The sequence below is a fragment of the Hippoglossus stenolepis genome, chromosome 8 (assembly GCF_022539355.2).
Source record: "Hippoglossus stenolepis isolate QCI-W04-F060 chromosome 8, HSTE1.2, whole genome shotgun sequence".
In the NCBI taxonomy this organism is placed as follows: domain Eukaryota; kingdom Metazoa; phylum Chordata; class Actinopteri; order Pleuronectiformes; family Pleuronectidae; genus Hippoglossus; species Hippoglossus stenolepis.
In genome coordinates this window covers 4,373,630-4,396,393 of record NC_061490.1, presented here as the reverse complement: position 1 = coordinate 4,396,393, position 22,764 = coordinate 4,373,630, and the positions used below count along the sequence as shown (strand labels likewise).

The following is a 22,764-nucleotide window of genomic DNA, read 5'->3' as shown; positions in this document are numbered from 1 at the left end:
ACACACACACACACACACACACACACACACACACACACACACACACACACACACACACACACACACACACACACACACACACACACACACACACACACACACACTTCGCTGCTTACATTTCTCTCTCTCTCACACTCTGAAACAGACTCAGCTGACTTCCATGCCCCCGCTACAGTTTAAACTGTTGATTTGTTTGAAAGGACACCACAATATCACCACACAATGATCGCTACTTTTCTTCAATGAGTTAAATCTTTCTTCATAGCAGTGCGCACTCCGCTCGCTCTCTTCCCCTCCCTCACACACGATGCACGCACTAAACTTAGACAATGTATGGAGAGCCTTAGGAGATGGCCGGGCATGCTCGGTTTGGTTTGATGTGGTTGGCAGTGAGCGGCGTGATTGATAGAGACGCATAGGAGGAGCAGTAAATTACTGATAGAGCCGATAAATACCGTAAGAACAAAATACCTTTTAACCATCCAAATGCCGAGATGACGGTTATGAACTCAATCCCTCAGTAGGCATCACATGACTGTGGTATTGCAGTAATGCAGTAAATCGATAATGCAGTTACCGTCACAACCCTAATATATGTTATCGAAAGGACTTCTCACAACCAAGGACGCGATAATTTTATGTTATCTCTAAGATAAGTCAACTACTGGAAGGTAGTGCAGCTGTAAGATCTGTCATTTTGGACAACGCTGTCACTATTCAATGACTAATATTAGTCAAAGCTCCTCAGTACAGTTGTGGAGAGTTTGTGTCCACTGCAGCCTCAGACGTGTGTTCTCGGCTGACACTGATAGAGCCTGACGTGGTTTCCTGCTGTTGTAGCTCATCCACCTCAAGGCTGGACGTGTTGTGCTTTCTGAGATGCTGTTCTGCCCACCACTGTTGTAAAGAGTTATGTCAGGAATGATAGATATGTACGAATATCAGCGGGATTACTTACTCTTCCCCATCATTTTGGATAAGGTGAAGTAGCCTGGTGGAGAATAAACCTTGACAAGCCCACAAAACACCATGTTATCTACAGAGACAGTGGGTATCGATTGTCTTTCCCAAAGCCAAGCTGAGTGTACTGAGATCAAGTCTGACCAGGGTGTTTGCACAGCATCAGTTATCAGTTCCACGTTGGTCTTGTTTGTAGTTTAGTCACAGCTAATATCTGTATCATTGAGAAAGACCTTGAGAAAGAGTTACTTCCATTGTATTGGATTTGGCTGCAACACTGTTTGCCCCTGAGACTCCAAAAGTGTTTTGTGGAATCAAACACTTCACCCACCCCCCCATTAGCCTAGTGGTGAGTAGATAATGAGTGGATTTCAATTTTCGGGGTGAATTATCCCTTTAAGTAAATCAAGTGTTAAATGTGCATGAACCTCTGCTGACCTCTGTCATCAACAAAGCGTTCATGTCCACAGAACTGCTGCTCTCTGGATGTTTTTTTGTTTTTCCTCATTGAAATCGGTCGAGCCTGTGGAGACAGTTTCAGAAACTCTCAAACCAGCCTGTCTTTTAATAGCACATCTGTACTCAGCTACAGTGATTGTCCACAACCTTGATGATACAGCCAGCCAAGATTTATGATTTGTGACTTTTAGAGGCCAAACATAATGTTTGTCTGGGGTTTAAAATTGCAGAGAGATATGTTGGTATGGAAAAGCTCAAACAGGGGGGAAAAAAACAGGGTGGGTTGAAGCAAAGCTGCTTGTGGTTGAACCAATACAGTTTGAAAAAGCACAAACAAGGAAGGACTAAAATAAGCTGAAACAGGCCCCCCCAATAAAACACAACAATATCTTCTAGCAGCTGCACATTCAGTTTCGTGTAAAATTAATATCCAGTAAAGACTGTTGGATGTGGGGCCTTGCAGGCAGTTTCACTCTCGAGTGTTACACAATCAAATCTAAGATCCTGCGAGGACTTGCAAGAAAAGACGGTTGCATAATAGAGTGTGAGTGGGAGAGAGAGAGAGAGAGGAGCAGAGAGGAAGACGTAGTGTCAGTGTGACAGAAGGCTGCAATTACAACTCGGCAAAAAAAAAAAAAAAGTTTGCCTGGTCTTTATTGTGTGCTCACACATCGTCCTGTAATTCAAAGATATGAAGCTGTGGGGAAACAGTCAGCGAGAGGAAAAAGTCACATCCAATCGCTTCTTCACAATTCAGCCCATATAGGTTGCTGTTGATTGCCATGTGTGGCTCAGTGCGTCCTCTGAAATATGTCTCTTTGTCTTTTAAATAGATCAAAATGGAAGATGCTCTTATTAGGGGGAGGCTACATGCAGGCCAGCACCTGGAAGAAGCCATTAGCAGCTCAAGGCAGAGTCTGCCGGCAGTATGTATGAGCAATTATGTCTGTCTGAGCTGTCCATTACCTGAGGACATTTCAAATCCATGTCCTCATAAACCGCTAATGTTTTTACACGGCTTCGGCGCGGACGAGACATGGGGCAAAAAGGGGGGAAAATGCTGGAGACTGACATTTAAACACACTTCCCACCATATGTTATCCGTTTGCAGCACACACTGGATTACTTTCACCCCATTTTCTTCTTCTCAGGGATTTCAGCGATCAGTGTTCACACCTGAAGAGTTTAAAAGAGATCATCAAAAATAGATTATCTCCCTGAGGATAACCAGTGCTTTTACATTTTGTAGAAAAAAAATAAACGTGTGTGTGATAGCTGCAGGGCAACAGAAAACCTTTCCTTGCCCGTCCTGCAAATTTCAGTTCAGGTAACATTTTATCAGCTGATAAAGACAATCCTCCATGTTTAATTATGGGAGGACAGAGGTGGTACAGCTACTTATTTCACTAGCTGTAGGCCTGTGAAGATAACAGGGATATTACCTTGCTGCAACATAAATCTTCCTGTCAGGACCTGGTGAGTTTTTTGTTTTTTTTATAATGTTGACAAAGAGGGAGAATGCAGCTACAGCAGTAAAACTCCTGGGGAGATTAAGGTATATAAAAAATATCATGGCTTTGCTCTATCAGCCTTCAGTCAGTATGTTTCTTGTTTATATTTTTTGGAGGGGAAACAATTACGAGCGGAGTCAAAAATAATACTCCATAGATGACTTTGACCACACCACGATTCCTCCGTCTGAGCGAGGACAAACAAAAGGGTCAGAGAGGACGAAACCAAGTGATGTGAGACTATGACTCACAGAAAAGACGGAAGTGAGGAGCCGAGTCAACAATGTGGTGTGTTTCGTCCCGTGCACCAGGATTGCACATCAAAATGTTCTCACCCGGTAGAGTACATACATTCAATTTTCCCACAAAAGAACATAGGAAATAAAAACATCTTTGGGGAATATGGACCTCATGGTGGTTAGATTCTGGTTTTATGGGATTTAATCAGATATTCTACTGAGGCAGAGGTCACTGAAGGGCTTAACACAGGAGATGAAGCAGAAAAACACTATGGGCAGTCAGAGTTGCATCATGTTAGCATGGATCCATACATCCTGCACATCAATGCACAAATCTACAGCAGTTATGGTGGAGTTCAAGAACAGGTCGGTGTGATGATGTTCAGGAGATTAAACAACCTTTTTCAAGATCTTTCACACAGGGAGAAAACCATCACGCAAGAGGAGGGTGGGTGGAAAAGTAGGTCATTCCTACCTGGTCTCCTCCTGTGTGATTACTAAAGGCAGGCTGAGATCATGGGAACACATAGGACTGGGATATAGTTTCATATAACAGCAATATAACAATATAAATCAATACAACGCTTCTGTATTGTTAACGCAAAAGGGAGAGGTATGACAAATAACAACCTCAAATGCTCTTGCTTAGATTAGTGAAATAATAAAAAAGTGTTTGTCAATTATTTTTGGCCAATTATTAAGAGTTTAAAACCACAGTTGAGTGTCAAATTTCCTCATATTTTACTCCAGAGTAAAATAATCTGACTTTGTACCCGAGAGAAATAATGATTTTAATGGGATTTACCTTGATAATCATCAATATTGGGGGGGCCCTACAACAAGAATGTAAAACACTACATTTGCTTGGTAATAGGACTTTATATAGTCCACATATGACATGTTTACCTCCCACCTCTAATCACTATCTGTCATTTACCAGGATCATGCTAAAACTGATGGACAGATTTTCATGATACTTGCTAGAAAGGTTCAGTATGGGTCAGGAAAGAAACCACATTTTGGAGCAGATCCAGCAATTATTGGTTAAAATTATTTAAAAAGGGATTGTGAAATTATAAACCTGCTCTTAGTTAGAATGTGGAAAGAAGCATGATGCCAAAAAAAAAAAAGGTACAAAAAAGTTATTCACATGTAAAAATGAAACTTTGTGGTTTCATAAATTTGTCGATGTTGCTTCTTGGTGAGCAGCGGCCGGCTGCAGTGAGTTCCCAGAATCATCTCTGTGCGGTTGCCGGGCAACCAGATGCTGCACAGAAGTGGCAGGTGGATGAATAAACTGTTCCAGCACATGACACCCTCAAAATAATCCAAATAAAAATCTGAATCTAGCGAATTTAAATGTGGTTTCATAAGGGGACTGTAAGGTCTTAGTGGAGATGTGTCTTCTATGAGTGCCGTTCTAGTTGTAAATAGTTCAGGTAAGGCTGCGCTAGGTATGAAATACTTCCTTTATGGAAATTGAGTTATTACAACATGTTTATTTGATACTAAAACGTAATGTAGATGATAGGTGGATATGTTAGCTGCCTTGGGTCATGGCTACTCCATAAACTGTGATGCTAATGGTTATAATCTGTAAGGACCCCCCAGCAGTTTACAGGGGAGTCATGACTCAGGATGGTCAGATGTCTGTGGAAATCTCATCGCAAATCCGCAGATCACATTTATGAGAGGGACAGACTCAAAAAAAAAAACAACTCTGCACATGGATCTAAAGTCTGTTTGTGTCCCATCAACACAAACGGGGCAGATGAGTCAGTGAGCAGACCCTCGGTCTCTGTAGAGTCTCTGCTCAAAGGGACCATTACAGGTCATATCTCTACATCTGTGACTGACAGTCCACGCATAGCTCTATACAAAAGACATTCATTTTTCATTATGTGCAGAATTGTGATGAAACTCGGATGATGTCTTTGTGGATCCAAATCACAGGGCAGATCCAGGAATTTTTATTAATTTTAACATTGGAAAATAGGACGCTTTTCAATATTCAATTTATTTAGGAGTGTTTGCAATTTGGTGCAAATCCAAATAAAAAATGTGGATCTAGTCGAATGGGGGGGAATGTTGGGCTTTGCTAGAAGTATGCGCTCTACTGAGTCCCCTCCGAGTTGAATGTAGAATACATTCCAATGTTTGAAGTTCCAATGATAAGAAGTGCTTCATGCAACACTAGTATTAAGCTACGGAAGTGTAAAGCTGCCATGCCAGAAAAAGAAAAATGTATCAATATCTGGTCATGATGTGAAAAGTTTATTTAGACATTCTTTATACTATAAGAAGAGGAACAACATGTCTTGTAATAACAACATACTATTTATCTTGTTATAATGTGAATCAACTGAATATTAGCATATTACCGGATTATGTGTGTGCAGCATGTGCACACCTTGCTTCGGCTATTGTGCACACATTCAGTAACACACGTCGCCACGTTATATGTCCCTGGCTCTCTGCGCTCCCTCCCCTGAATCACTCCGTGTGGACATACAGATAGCACCTCTCTCCTCTGAAGTAGGTGTTCACACACACACACACACACACACACACACACACACACACACACACACACACACACACACACACACACACACACACACACACACACACACACACACACACACACACACACACACACACACACACACACACACACACACACACACACACCTCTCTATTAAGCCTTGTCCTCACGAGTTCTCAAACACAAACATATGACTGAGAAACACATGAAGCCCTAGAGATGCACTTATCTGCAGTAGATGTATTCTTTAACCACCGCATGCATATTTGATTCGATAAAAGGCCTGCATGGTATATAACACTGCACAGGGTCCTGCTGATAAATAAACCTCTTCATACAAAACCATGTCTCAGGCTGCGATTCCAGCCGGAAGTAGCCAGAGCACATGTGTATCTGTGTGACGTTGCCTCGTTCCTTTGTTTCTCTTCAAGTTTGCTCTTGTGCGACCGAGACAACGGCTTCTTTTAACCCTGCAGCTGCCCTCAGTGACTGCACTGTGTTATGCTGTTCTGCAAGAGTCAATTACGTAATGAATACGGAGCATGTGGGTCTGTGTGTATGAAAGGGGGGGGGTGCAGAAGAGAGAGTGAAATGAGAAATAGCAATACAGTTACACGCTGCCTCGCTACCGGTGAAAGTGCTGTACTATATAACAAGAGATTTGAGGTCTGAGGTCAACCTCTGTCCACGAGAGAGAGAGAGGGCATCTGCTTGTATTGTGATGAGTGCACACTGCAGGAAGTCCTCTCTTTCAGCCGGGGCGTGTTCTTCTCTGTGACGCTTGAAGGAAAAAGGTGTAATATCTGGTGTACACCATGATGCCACATCTGATAACTGAATAAACAAGCTCCGCAGCAGATGCAAAAATACAGATACTCTACTTCCTCCGGTACAAAACTGGAGCTAAAACATCCTGCAAACGTGTGCCGCCATCTTACACTTTTGACGTCACACTCTGGCTTCAGTGTGTGCACAGCAGTGTTCGTGGTGTGGAGCCGTGTTACTGAGGTCGACTGGGAGTCAGTCTCAGCTGCCAATCATGACACTTGACTTTTGATGGCATTAAACAACCAATCAGGACCCAAGTTGCAAGGGAAAATGAACATTTAGACATACTGTACATCAGTGTGATAAAATGTACCTAAAACGACAGAAACATCTTTAAGTAAATGGTTCGTCTTTCCTGCAGGAGCGGTTGGGGAAGGGTCTTTGCATTTCCACAGTTAAAGTGCACTTGGCTGCTATATCAGCTTGTTGTATTGATTGAAGAATTGTCACAGGTCACTTTCATTGGTGATACATTTTTAAAGGGAATGGCCTGACTATGGCTTATGGTTGGATACAGTGATCCCTCATGGGATTTGCTTGAGTGCTTGAGGACTTTTATGGTCTCCCTACCACTGAAAACTAACCCTCGCAGGAACACTGTAGCTCCATGGTTGTGGTGTTTAGAGCTTCTGCCTCCTTCCCACAGCATCTCAGGGACAAGAAGGGAAGGTTGCGTATCCCGGCTCTGTGTCCATCACAAGTCTGCATAGAGTTGTTTGTCTGCTTTGCCTGTTTACTGAAGAGCAAAGAACTGTCCAAGCCGCAACTTTCCAACTGGATAGTGGAGGCTGGAGTATAATGGCAAAGGTGTCCCGTTGCATCAGGGTGTGACGATGCTTTCGATCAGGACTTTGGCAACCTGATGGGTGTTGTTTATAAGGGTATCTGTGGGTGATATTACTGAGCAACCAGTTGGTCTTCACCACGCACATTCTGTTTGATTATTGCTTGTATTTATTTATCATATTTGTATTGCTTTCCTCTCTACTTAACTCCCTCAGAACATCTTAAAACAAAACGAGCACTTTATTCTGGGGATATACCTGAATACACCTTGTGTTGCATTTTTGTGGTTAGTTTAATCAATTTTAATCCACAGTCAATGAAACATTGCTCTGAAAAGGCATGTCAAACGATGTTCATTCAGTATAAATACTGATGGGAAAGTGGGGAAGTCCAGAGGCATGGCCGTCTTTCTTCTAGGAGTTTCGTCGGCGCATGCACATCTGTTTTGAAAAGGGCTTTTCTTATTATGATTAGTTTGGCTGCAATAATTAATTATTAAGAAAACTATGAAAAGCCACATTAAGCCATCTTCGAAAAAAAAGGCCAACATAACTTAATCTGCCACTGACTGGTAAACAAGTAAACAAGCATATGTTAGGTAATGTCAATCTAAAATTTTACAATTTCAAATCGTACTACATAATAGGCCTGTGTGAGATTTTTGCATTAGTACTAAGCAAACTAATATCCACTACCAGTATAACACTCATTAAAAAAGATAAAACCCATAGTATTTGATACATAGTAGTGACCCAAAGAACTACACTGTGAGTACAAGCGGCAGTTTTCTCCATCGGGTGGCTGGGCACAGCCTTAGAGGAGTTTGGAGGGAGCTTGGAGTCGAACCACGGCTCACTCACATGGAAACAGGACAGCTGAGGTGGTCTGGGCATCTAATCAGGATGCCTAGTGGGCACCTTCTGTTGGAGGTTTACCGGGCTGCCCAGAACTCACTGGAGGGATTACATATCCCATCAGGAAGAGCTGGAAAGCATGGGTTGAAAGCAAGGAATGTCTGAAATACCCTCCATGGCCAGCTATCTCTGTGACCCACGCTCGGATAAGTGGAAGACAATGGATGGATAGATGGATCTTTATATATATGAATGTGTCTAAGCTTCAAAACCTCAGTCCCTTCCGGACCTTTCCAGGCCAAGTCATTAGTTCTGGATGAACCCCTGGACTCCCGCACAGGTTTTGATCCTGAGTTCAGTGGCTGCTCTGCAGGCTGTAAATAGATATCCCTTATAATATCTGTAGCACTGAGAGATTTAACTGAATTAGAATATAAGGTTAAGACTGCGACTTCAATTGAGTGAAGGAGAGGAAGTGAAGAAGAGGAACAAGGTACAACATGCATTGTACTGTATGGGTATATACAATGCATATATACAATATGTGATGTATCACACTCCTTTTCTTTAGGGAGCAGAGGATAGTCATGACCGCAGGGCCTGGAGCTTGTCCAATACTGACTCCTGAAACTAATGTCTCTCAATCTACCCTATTTGTATTTCTATGTAACAATGAGAGGAACAAAACAACAAAACTCATGTCAACCTGGCAATATAATAACAAACTGACCATCACCAAAACTATTCTCAAAACAACAATTACAGCTTAGAAAACACCGTTACCACAACAAGTCGTTCAAGCTCTGGATTTCCCTACATATCAAAACATGGCTGTATTAAGAGCAATACTACATTTTTTCATAGCATTGACAAAACCTGAAATACAAATCCAAAGATGTAAGACATTAATTCGATTTATGTATTTATTTATTCTAACATACTTAAGGTCTACCTTCATAGCTTTCTACCCAACTAACTACAGTTATGTAGGTTACTACTTTTGTTGTATCTATTTTTTTATACCATTTTATCCGTCGAATAATATTATTAGTGTTTTTATCCCATTAATTATACTTTTAATCAAAATTTATTATTTTAGCTTTTAAAATCAATTTTATGGTATGTCATTGTCAGCATTTTTACTTTCTTTGTCTTATTCTTGCCTCATCAGTCAATTGTGAAGAATTTTGAATTGCACAAACCTGTATTAAAAGGTGTTGTCAAAATAATAATAATAAAGCTTGACTGATTAATTGATTGATTGATTAATGATGACCATTACTTCCAATAAGCATATTATTAATTACTATCATTACTTTGTGGGCTTACAGTGAGTTTACAAATAAGCCCAATACTGTAAAAAAAAAACAGGGCTGCCTCAGAAGAGAGGACCCGCTACCGATTTAAATATAAAGTATTTAAATATAAAGGGCTCATTCTAGGGTAAAGAAAACAACAGCTGTTTACCCCGGAAACTCCTAAAGTGTTTTATGACTCAAACACTTCACTCACCCCTCCATCGGCATCTGTTGAACACTTCTGACTGTCACAATCATATGGAATACACGATAAAGCCCTTCTTATCCTAACATCACCATATCTTCATCAGGACCATCACCACTCCCAGGCAACACTGCCAGCCAGTGTGGTTGGAGCTCAATTCTGTGAATAAGTGAGGGCAGTGGTGCACTGGAATGAAGCTGGAGGAGAAGTCATAGGTTTGTCGGCTCAGTGACCAGCGAGTCGTGACTGTCTGGCTGAACAGCAGCTCCACCACAGAAAGACGCCTCTGGGTTCCAGCTGCCTGTCTGAAGCATCAGGACCACCGCTTTCTCAGATCTTTACTCTCTACCATCAGATAATAGATGGAGGGGGTGCGAACATCTGGACAGCTGTTATGTTGCACATTTTCTGACAAAACTGATGTGTGACTTTTCTATTTAAAGAGGGTATTATAAAATGGTGGGGGGATAATACTCCCAGCCCCAGGGGTTTAATGCTTTGTCAAATTATTGCTTTGGTAATTCAAGCACATATTTGTTTTGCTTTGTTATGCATGGGCACCTCCTGTCCCTCCCTGGGGTGTTCTAGTGATAGGACCTCAGGCTTAAAGTGGAGCTACTGCCACTGCCACCTGGGGTTTGCCTTAATCCAAGCTACAACCTCTCCATTCGGATCTGGAGGAAAAAAATATATTCAACTCCACCATCTGGTGTGATTGCCATGAGGAGCTGACACATTACAGGCTGTGACGCCACCGCAGAGGACAGGATACGCTGTCACCGTAGCACCCTGAGGTGACTGAGTGACAGCACCACGCCTTAGGCAAAAACTCACAAGACGATTGTGTTATAGGTAAATGTGACTCAACCTGTCTGCCAAGAACAGGCGCAGACAGGAAGGGAAGTGAGAGAAGAGAGGAAGTTTACGAGTCAGTGAGGACGGAAGTTGACTAACCTCAGTGCATCACCTGCAAAGAAAGCAGATGTGGATGTGGTGCATGTGCAGTCACCCATACATAAAGCGAGTAGAAAGAAAAAGCTTCATTTGTTATGGAAAACTATGAAAGACGACCTAACTTTCCATATAACTTTCTGCATTACTACCCTCAGGGCCGGTTGCTGCTATAAGCCCGTCTTGTGCTTAAAGACAAAAGGAATGCCAAGTGAGACACGTGACGGCTGAGAAACCCTCTTGGCATTTTCTCTCCTAGCTGAGCTGAGGCCAATCCTGAGAAATGCAAAGGAATGCAGGTATTCGCCAGACAAACACAGCTCTCTCCTAAGCCTGTGTGAAGGTTACATTTCAATTGCTGGCACCTTTCCACGGCTTCCACCGTCACTCGAAGCTCTTTCTGTCCCATTAATAATCATTGACCTTCCATCAAATCCATTAGATCATACCGAAAGAGATTTCTATCGCCGCTGCTCCATTCTGTCTCTAAAGTGAAACATTAATTAGCACAGTCATCTTATCTGACAATGCTGTGACCATGATGGCTTGATATTCAAATTGCATGGTGCAACTGACAGGATAAATCAAAACGTGAGATTCTTGCTGCAAATCATGATTGTGTCTACCTTCAGAGGATAAAGAACACAAATCATGATTTAAACGCGTGTGTAATTTGCATCAAAGCAGAGCCAGAGGTTACCTTGATGAGTGTTGTCTGGCCAGAGGATCTGCAGGGCTGCAGGCTTTAATAAATCAGTGCAGTTCAGACATAAGCGGCCACTCATGTGTGAGCACTTTATTTATAGACCGTGTATAACAGTGACAGTGCGTTAGCAGATCGCTAAAGCTTTGGCCTCCAATCTCTTGTTTTATATCGAAGTAACCATGTGTAAATCTATAGAGCTCAAAGCCTGCCCTGGGATCTTCGACTGTTGTCCTATGCTGCTGTTCTTTCCACCACCAACAGTGCAGTGTTGAACAGTTGTTTTCTACACATACGCCTATGAAGCCTGTACACTTCCTGTTGCACAGTTTTTAATGTAAAGTCAAGTAACAAGTGGAGCTTCCTGCTGACGGGTTCTAGCCTATACACAGTGATGTAATACTTAATGTCCTCCAGGCTTTACAATGTATGTTTCTGTCTTCTGGTACACAGCAGACCAGTGTGTCCACTGGTCAAGACAAGACAGGAAAACACAGGATAGGAAAACCAGAAGGCAAGAGAGACAACACTGAAGGAGGTTATGTTTTCACCCCTGTCTGTTTGTTTGATGGTTTGTTTGTATGATTACACAAAAACAACTGAACACATTATCACAAAACATGATGGAAAGATGCGGTGTACATCAGGGACGAACCTGTTACATTTTGGTGTGGATCAGAACCAGTGGCGGATCCAGGAATATTTTTTTTTCATTTTCTTTAATATTGCGAGACAGAAGAAATTATGAAAAAAAGACTGTTGGGCCTTGGCAGAGGTGTGTGCTCTACTGAGTGACTTCCTACTGAACACAGTTTTTGTTTTTAAATAGCAGACATGCCACATGTCTTTAACATTCAAGCAGAGATGAAAACATTTACAGGAAATGATTCTAAAGTTGATGCCATTGTATGTGCGGTAAACTCCAAGTAGATGTCACATGACAACAAACATGTTGTCATGTGACATCTGACATCAAACATTGGTTCCTTTGTGTTATGCACATGATCAAATGTGCTTGGAATCATTCATACATTATAAATAAATTTAAAAAACTGCTCACAGTCACGGTGGGTCAATGCTAACATTTTCACATCCCCCTCTCATTCCTGAGTGCAAACTCCCTTTAGAATCCTCTAATTTAAATGTGACACGCTTTGGAGCACGTTGCCATACCTCGTGTAACACCACATTTAACATCAGAAGAATCTACTGGACCTACTGTTGAATTCGGCTTATGTTTGACCCCCATGTAAACGCGTATAATTGATGTAATTTGAACTGAACAGCTTGCTTCCCTGTTGGTGCACCAGCCCTCTGCCACCACAACACACCGGTGTTTCCGGTAGAGAACAGCACGAAGCAATCAGAAGGAAACGTGAATGTTATTAGCTTACAGTCTTGTTTGGTTTGCTGCGTGCACGCCGATTTAAAGAGAACCCTCTCACGGCTGAGATCAGACCTCCATCCCTCGATCAGCGCTGTGGATGATATCACTTCTGAGCAAAGACGCGTTAAAGTGCCGGGTGTGTTGGCTGTGATTGGTGCGGCCGCACAGACAGAGGGTGGTTGTAGTAGTGGGGGTTGCGGGGAGAGGAGGGGGACACACAGTGGAAGCACATGACAAACAGAGACACAGGCTGATGCTTATTATTAAACAACATATGCTCGGGCTGACTTAAGGTGGACTGGGAGGACACGGCCACACCACGGCCACATGTGTTCCCCTGCAGGTTCGTCTCTTACGCACAGTAAACAAGTGGACGTGGAGCCCGTGTTTACACCGCGAACCAAAAGAAATACAAAGCAGCGGAGTGGATTCAAACCATGTGTTGGTCTGAACGGGCTTTGCTTGCATCTGCCTCGGTGTGTGCACGTACCCTTCTCCGGTTGTGTCATCCACAGCTGAGCGCCTCGGACTGGATGTGGCCAACTGTCAGTCTCCTTTTCCCCCAGCACAGATCCACGGTGCTCGGCTACAAGAAACACCTTCTCCCCCCCTTTATGATCCACCGCTGCCCCGATCACTCCTTCACAATAAAGACCAAAAAAATGAAGAAATAAAGTAAAAAAAAGAAAAGAAAAACACAAACGTATCTCGGCGCTTCCTGATTGAGGTACAGTGGCGGTGATGGTGTTTGTAAGGGGTGGGGCGGAATGCAGCTTCAGTCCGCCAAGATATGTGGGCTTACAGGGCACGTTGGTGCACGTCCGTGCATGAGCAGGAGGAGGTTCAACACAAGCACCAGTCTCCTCGTGTGATTTTGAAATATGACAGAAAAGTGACCCAGTTGCTGTGAGTAATCTAAAGGTTATCGTCACCTCCAGCACCACTTCTCTGTGCTCTGCACTGTGTCTGTGTGCCTTGCTCAAGGGCACCAACAGGTTGCTGACAAGGGGTGAAAACTCTTCTGACAGTGTGTGTGGGGAAGGTGTTCCAGGTTGGTTGTCCCTGGAATATTTCAAAATATCCCACTTTGTTTACTTTGGATTTTTTATGTGTTTAATTGGTATCACTATAGATTCATATTTAAAGGGATAGTTCACTGAAAAACTCACTATGCCGATGGAGGGGCGGGTGAAGTGTTTGAGTCCACAAAACACTTTTGGAGTCTCAGGGGTAAACAGTGTTGCAGCCACATCCAATACAATGGAAGTCAATGGTGACCACTTCTACAAACGTATAAAAAACAACAGAAAACAAACATAACATGTCTCCATACAGCTCCTGTGGTGTCATCCAAGTGTCCGAAAGCCCGACATTCAAACCCAACCTCGAAACGGCTTCTTTCACACAGTGTTTTAAGCCTAAATGTCTGCTACAGGAAGTAGTGACCCTAACGTGCACCCCGCGCATACTCTTAGAGGAGAGCTTGTGTAAAGTGCGAGCGGAGTGTGCGTGTGAACGTGAACGAGGCTCCAGAGGAGGATATCAGAGGTCATTAAGGCTAAAAACGTGTGTGTAGATGACCCCGTTTTGAGTGGAATATGAATGTCGAGGCTGACGGACACGTGGAGGCCACCACAGGAGCAGTATGGAGGAATTTTATGATTTTTTTCTGTTGTTGTTTGTGCAGCGCTGTTTACCTCTGAAACTCCAAAAGTGTGTTGTGGACTCAAACACTTCACCCACCCCTCCATCGGCAGAGTGGTGAGTAGATCATGAGTGAATGTTCATTTTTGGTGAACTATCCCTTTAAAATTATTGCGTGTTCCTGGGGATGAATTGATCTAAGTAGCTTTGTAATTTTGCTTCAAGGAGAAGTACAATGCTGGACTCAAAATAATAATATTTGACAGTCTAATTACTATCAGATTAGACTATATAGATGCGCTCATACATTGTAAAGATTACTGAGAAAATGATAATGTGTAAAATGTACTTGATAACAGCAGAGAAACAGTGTTTTTCTTAATTGCAAATGTTTCTGACTGATTCCATCTAAAATATGTTGAAACGAATAGAAATCTTTTTTTCGAAATAGTGGTGTGAAAAATGAGGACAGTTAATGAATACATTTATTTTGAACAAAGACCCACAGAATTTCAGTCGTTTTGAACCCACTCAGAGGAGAGGAGGTTCCACTGACTCATGCATGAAACGGTTTCCACATGTTAAAGTCTTCCATCATGCTCTGCTGCACCTGATCAGTGGCTGAATGTTTACTGGGCTAAAGTACAATTTCCATTTTGCCCTATACATGTACTTTCTACATTTCAGGGAGACATATTGTACTTTCATTCAGCCACATGTATGTCACAGCTGCATTGGTTTGGCTGTACGTCACTGTAAGGTCATCACAATGAGCTCAACGTTACAACGCTGCCCACTTATTAATGCATCTGTAAAAAACAAGCCTGTATCATGACAAATATTAATAGTAATGAGAGGAACGATTCTGCTGATTACACATTTGACACTTAAAGTGCAGTTTGTTGATAGTGCCTCAATCATTTTGAAGGCAGGTTTTTCATTCGTCACAGAGTATTGTAGATGGTGTGTCACACTGTCAAGGGAATACATGGGTTCACTTGGACTTCAGCACAACAGAGCCTTGGGGAAAAGTATTATTTACACCTGTGCTTTTCCGGGCTGCATGCCTTTTACTCCGAGTGGCTTACGTCTCTCCACTCTGAAAGGCCTGACAGCTGCAGTGCTGCTGAGGTGGTCGTCCTTCCTTCTTACAGAGGCTCTGACAGCTCAACGCATCCACCACTTAAGAAAACACATGCAAATAGACAAAGATCCTACAAAGTTAGCATTTTATATTGCTATCCAACATGACGTTAGCCTGTTTCTCAATTAATTAAGTGTATTTTAGTCAGATTACTTTAAATACCAGGCTTTTGTAAGTATTTGATTGTGTTATGAATATTTGGTAATGTTGTGAGTACTGTATTTGGTTGTGTGGAGTATTTAGTAGTATCGGGAGTAGGCCTATTTGGTAGTGAGTATTTGGCTGGTTTATGAGTATTTCATTGTGTCATAAGTATTTGGTAGTTTTGTGAGTATTTGCTAGTGCTGTGGGTATTTTTCTTGTAATGTGAATATGTGGTAGTTTTGTGAGTATTTGGTTGTGTTGTTAGTATTTGGTACTGGTTTGATTAATACGTTGTGTAATTAGTATTTGGTAGATTTGTTAGCATTATTTAGCTTTGTGAGTATTTGCTTGTGTCCTGAGTATTTCTTCTTTTATGAGTCTGAGCATTTTCGATTCGTTGCAGATGTGTTGTGAAATTCATGATATTTTCTCCACGAGGACTTCTGACCAAGGCCTTTGCCAAGGCCATCCTGACTTGTGAGAAAAGTCATGGAAAATGTATTCTAGAGATAAATTATATTATTCCTGGGGACCAGAGCATTTTTATCTCCTTTAATTCAGAATTCAAAATGTAATACTGATCATAACAATAAGTATTGCAGAAAAGTGTACATTTAAATATCAGGTTCTCTCATAAATAGCTGTTTTATGTAAAAAATATCCCACTGTCCTTTATGGTTTGTTCATTTTCCATTTCTGTATCGTCTTTAAAAATATTACCATGAAAGATTTTCCCACAATCCCTCTGTGATGAGTTCCATATCTCATGAATTCTGTGAACCATGGAATCAAATTTGCTCCTGCTGCTGACGCTGATGAAATAACACTCTTATTTGTATCCTCTAAGAGCAAAACTGAATAAAACTTCCATGGGTTTGAAAGTGAAGGTGAACCAAAAACCGACCCATAGCGATGAACTTCAGGTAAATCCAATTATTTTAATGAATCCTAACATTATAATTACTTGTGTCCCCTACCCTGAAAAGCACAAGAGGACATAGTCTGTTTCAATTTCATTTCATTAAATTTGACTGTGGTTCTTTATGTTGGCCATCAGTTTTTCTAATTTTTAAACCAGTACAGTAAATGGCACCATCATACCTGAAAGAGCTCATAGTACCATATCACACCACTAGAGCACTGCGCTACCAGACTTTAGTCTTACATGTTGTCCCTAAAGTCTCTAAAAGCCGAGCAGGAGCCAGAGCTTTCAGCTGGATCACGACGATGGATTGTGGATTATGATGAAACTGATCGTGATGGTGGATCCTGATCGTGGTGGCTGCTGATCATGGACTATGATCACAACAGGACTGCTTGATATACAATATGTCTACTCAGATAAATACTCTTATTTTCTGATGTTCTCTGTTACACGTGGCATCTATTGCTCTTCTGTCCGTCCTGGGAGAGGGATCCCTCACATGTGGCTCTCTCTGAGGTTTCTACCTTCTTTTTACCCTGTTAAAAGGGTTTTTTTTGTAGTTTTTCCTTACTCTTGTTGGGGGTTAAGGGAAGAGGATGTCACACATTGATAAAGCCCTATGAGACAAATTGTGATTTGTGAATATGGGCTATACAAACAAAATTTGATAGATTGATAGGGGGGGCTGGAGCCAATCCCAGTTGACATTGGGTGAAACTATTTGGTCATAAACCAAAATATTGATGAGGCAGTGCTAGATAAATCACCAAAAGTCATCCTGGGGACACGACAACCACATAACTTCATTCCAAACTTTATAAAAGCTTCAGAGAGATGTGGGGGAAACAGTTCCAGTGTCAGTTTAACAACAACCGAGCATGACATTTCTCCATTGACAATTTTCAGAGGCTCTACACATTCGAGCCACAGAAATCCTCCTTAGAGATGATCAGATTTGATGCTGTAATACGATGATGCAGTGATTGCCGGAGAAATTAAATAGCCTTGGATAATATATCCGGAAGGACTGGGTACAATCCATCCAAGACTCCGAGCTCCTGATAGCGTTTACGCCTGCTAGGGGGTGGGGGTCGCTGGCAGAATCAACAATCCGATTGCTTATCATGGGGATCAGCTTAAGGCAGAGGAACTGACTTAACATCGTCAGTCATATAATAATATCCCATTAGCTTAGAGCCTGCTGCGATTTGGACTGATACAGAAACTTGTTGTCATGGAAATAGCCCAGCCTCGGTTGAGGTAATGGGCCTAAAAACACATGGATTATCCATCCCAGTAACTCTGGGGAAGGGGGGAGTTGTTTGTCATCTCTATATCGGTTTTGTGGACTTATGCTGATTGCTCAGCAAGATGTACAGGGTCATATTTCCTGAAAAGTAGAAATCATGATATCCTCAGTTATTGATTGAAAGTGAACCACAGTGTTCCTTTTTGGGGGCAGGTGCAGACAAGGACAGATGGTGAAGTACAGGTCTGAAACAGACACATCCTCGTGATTTCATGTTTTTATGTATCGCTGGATGTTTAGCGTGATTACTCTGTGGAAACAAATTCAGGTGTCTTGCGCTCATCTGTATTTGTCTGGAATGTAATTAGCTTGATTGGATGTCCTCATGCATAGAGCAGCAAGACGGATTTCCTCTCATCTTTAACTAAAAGGTTAGTTTAGATCTGGCTCGGAGATCTTGTAGCTATATAAGTGTGCAGTTCTCTCATGCTGTTTTCTGGCTTGTTCATATCAACAGTAGACTATATACTGCACATGTCAAGAAGACATTTTTTTGTGTGTGTGATTTATAATATATACTTTACAAGATAAAGTCAAAAAGACAATTTATACATAGTTTATTCACTAAATTTGTGAATGAACTATCACTCTTAATTAAGTGAGAACTTCAAATGAACTAATTAACTTGAATCACCGTCATAAATATTTCAGTGTTATTTCGCATTTAGTGTCTGGTAATGTGATTCACAAACTAAACAATTAGAGTCAAAACTGAATTTATTCCACTTTGACTTTTTCCTAATGGCTATATTATATATGTCAGAAATTACAATATATATACATACACCAAGCCAATCAAAGTCATGCTCTTTGTTTTTAGCATTATTTTGAGGTATAATCAATGACGTAATATATAGATGGACAATGTGCCAACACTTCCTGCTTTTATACAATATTTTGGATACAGGCTCAGCCATCTTGTGCTAACGCTTAACATTAACTCGACTAAGATGAAATGCAGCTGCTCCTAGTCTCTATCATTTTGTCCTGATATATGATATCGCATAAATAAAGCAAAATATTGCGACCTTGAATTACTGCAGGGAGTGTTAACATGTCGGCTCTTGTAACAAAGGATGTGAGAACTCCTTTTCAGTCACGATTAGTCCCTGGCATCTTTCAAGCACATTACACACTTGATAGTTTCTAAACACGTTCATTTTACTTATGCTTCTGTCACATTGCACTTCTCACTATCCCCAAGTTGCCAATATGTTACAGTTCACATTCCAGTACATCAGTTTATCTGAGTTAACACACAACCATGAGTTATATATATTTAGTTTTATTTAGGCCTACGTTTTATTCGAGGCAGGTTAGAAAATTGTCTAATTGTTTGTTCCTTTGTTCAGAGCCACCATGCAGGATATTGTTTGGAAGGGCACTGCCCAGCTTTACCTGATTATTATAATCTTAGTGACATCATAGAGGATGTCATTGGGGCAAACTGAATTAGGGGTTTTTCTTTTCTACAGGAAAGTTTGCTTTTGTTATTTTTAGGCAGTGATAGTAATGTTTCAGTTAATTCACTTTTATAGACCCATTTAGCTTTCTACATGAGCTTCTTTATATGTAAAAGAAGGTTAGCAGATGTTCTGTGTAGTCAGAGTGCTGTGTCTAAGGCTGAAGGTGTGAATCGTACATCCTATATAAGGAGAAGTGGGAGGTGAAGCTGCGTTCTCACCAGTATATATGGTTGTATGGTTTTGATTAAAGTTTTTTTTTTTGTGTTTCCCTTAGTTAAATGGAATAATAAAAATATTTATGATAGTCTGCTGAGTCTATACCTGCCCGCAGGTAACTTATTTGATCCTCGAGCTAGACTATCTTCCTAAGTCTCCAACTTACTTACTTTAAATTGATTGTTGTTTATATCTATGTGAATTATGACAACAATTAAATACTCAAACAAATGATAAATATTTAACTCAAAAATTGCCTGTGATTATTTCTGTAAAAAAAACAACTTGATAAAACCCCACAGGCAGCAGCGCGACTTGGAACATGTAATATTTGAAAAGTAATTGAAGCAACAGCCTCTTTATGTGAGAGATCTCAGTGCCTTTAATTTAAAGATGACATTTTCTAATGCTTGTATTAATTCACTCTGAATGTGCCGAGTTATTATATAGTTGTAAAAAAAAGCACTTCCACAGAAAGGGCACCTCAGGGCGTATTACGAGCAGTTGCACCTTATCTCTACACATTTGGCTAATGACCTCCAAGAAACCTGATGGATATTAAACATTGCCTGGTTTCACCTTCTTAGGTTTAATCACATGGAAGGGGGAAAAAGCTCAGATAACATCTCACACACAGAGCAAAGCCCCGACCACTGCCAGGCATGGCAATAAACACGAATCATTCACACAAAGACTCTCATCTCACACGCAGGCTCTGGTTGACAAGGCTGATAGATATGGTTTGGATATAGAGGATGTGTGGTGCAGATACACAGAATAGTCCCAATTTTCACCCCGAAAATATATAAAGATTTTGCTTTTGGGAGAAAATAGATAGAAGGATTTAGTCTCTTCTGAATGTGTAATGGAAAATACATTCAGCCTGTTAAAAGGCTAGTTAAAGCCAGTCTAAAGCTAACACTCACACTCACACACACACACACACACACACACAAAACACACACACACACACACACACGGTTCAACACAAATATCACACACACATACACACACACATTAAAGACTTAATGCCAGACTCTCACAAGGCTCCAAAAATTATAACAGCTGTTTGTTCTTTGACTTTATCGACTTTCTTTAATGTGACAGCAAACTTACATCACAGCATGCCTGATTCAGATCAGGGAAAATGTTGAATGCGGGAAATAAACTCTCATGTGCAGCAAAACGACAACATAAAAAGACTCATCTACTGCACCGGTTTTTGTGGAAGTGGCAGCACAGGGCCATTCCCAATGTGGTTATTGCATGAGTAAATGTTGAAGCTGTATATGTAAATGATGTTTGAAACCACTGAGATTAACCTGCATGGCTCCCCTAAATCAAATTGGCTGGTACAGTGTCCTCATTATTTCCACAGATGACTACTCACCAAATAGAGAGGAAATTAGTGCCAGAGACAGCAGCAAGCAGTAATTTGGCAGAACATAAACATTCAAATAGATATCAAGTATAAACAATACATTTCCATCACAGATGTTTTACCAAAAAAAACTCTTAAATGCATCTCTTCAACATAAAATAGCCCCATCTAGTGGAAGATATCCTAAAAGATGTTCAACAACAAACAGGCTGCTAGGATTTTAATATGCTATTGGTTCTGCTCTATCTCCTTGTTTTTCTCTTATCATTGTAACTGATTATTTTATTGCTGCTGTTAGACTTTTATTGCCCACATTGGAAATCAAAACACCGTTTTACACATATTGTTTGTTCTACTCAGCCGGTGAAAATACTTTTTTGCATAAATGTGTTTCTCTCTTTTATTGTGAAGAAGAAATAACCCTGATGATGCCATCTCTTTTCAAGATTCAGTGTGAATAGAGATTGACACACGCAGCACTAGGGACAAACACACTGAGGATGCCTTGACATCGACTTTGACCAACATTTTTTAAAGCCGTCTCTTTCAAGCATCAAGTCTAAATTGTTGCATTATTCCTGTGGAGTTGACACATCTGCGTTTAGTGTACTAAAAATGTGTTATGTGTGTCTTTGAGGTCCTACCTAAGCCATTAAAAAAAATAAGGGTTTTAAACTGTATTGTCTATTATGGCTTCACTTTTTATTAGAAATTCAAACATTTGAACATTCATGCAAATGTGGGGGAAAAGGTCGTGTTCGAACTGTAATGAGCCCTCCGAATTCATAATCTACAATCTAGAAGCGCATCAGACCGTCGTTTGGACTGGATTCTTAGAAAAACTATTGTCCACGTTTGTGCTCACTCGCAATCTGGTGTCTCCTTCTCTGCTTTTGCTGGTGCATTCCTGTGTCTCTTAACGCCACCTGCAGATCAGTGGAGTAGTTTATTACAATAAAAAGTTGGTCAACTCATCAAAACATTACTTCATAGCACTACTACCAATCAAAAAATATTTACAGGGTACCTTTAAATCTAATTGTTTTTTTCATATAATATAGCAAGTGTAGACCGTTTTATAACATAGTAAAATTGTACAGTATAATCATAACAAAAATTATATATTTTTATTTATTTTAATATATATATATTAAAATAATAAATTGTAATAAAAATGTGTACAGTCTACAGCATCATGAGAACATACAGAACTTGCTAAGATAAAATATCTGATATAGTACACGTATGATGTACCAAATGTCAATCACAAAATGTTCATATGATCATATCACAGTAGAATAACCTTATCCATCTTATATTGGTTGTTGTTGTGTGTCTGACCTTTGAATAACAATTACGCTGAACATTTAGGGGTTACACACAATCAAATCATGTCCAAGGGGATGGATGGCTGCTGTGGCGCCTCTTCTCAGTCCTGTCCCTGTTTGCTGGGAGGCATGGCGAGTGCAGAGCCACACTGGCAGCCTCTGAATGTCTGACTGGAGCAGAAACCACTGAATTATTCCTCCTTGACCCGTCCTCACCTGTGCCTTTCAAATGGTTGCCGTCGCCGCTGACAGAGCTCGATGAACCTGCGCCGTTTCATTTTCTACCTCAGCTGAGTCTAATGGGACAAAAAGCAATAGAAAATATGCCAGTGGAGGAGCAGAAAGGCAAACAATGGACAGAAGAAAGGAACATGCCTTCTGACATGAATGTAATTGCTATCCACAAGGAAAGGCCTAGAACCAGTATATCTCAGTGCTCCAAGATTCATTTTAATAAAGCTAAAATGTGTTCCCAGAAGGC

General features: G+C 40.9%; 1 protein-coding gene across 1 annotated transcript in view; it reads right to left on the bottom strand.

The window, feature by feature from the left end:
- The window catches only part of LOC118113489 (myelin basic protein), a 51,488-nt gene extending 38,037 nt beyond the window's left edge, over positions 1–13,451 (bottom strand). The window contains exon 1 of the mRNA XM_035163241.1: positions 13,217–13,451. Coding sequence (XP_035019132.1) covers positions 13,217–13,235 — 19 coding nt within the window. The 5' untranslated portion in view covers positions 13,236–13,451. The remainder of the gene's footprint in view (positions 1–13,216) is intronic.
- Positions 13,452–22,764: the final 9,313 nt, after the last annotated feature.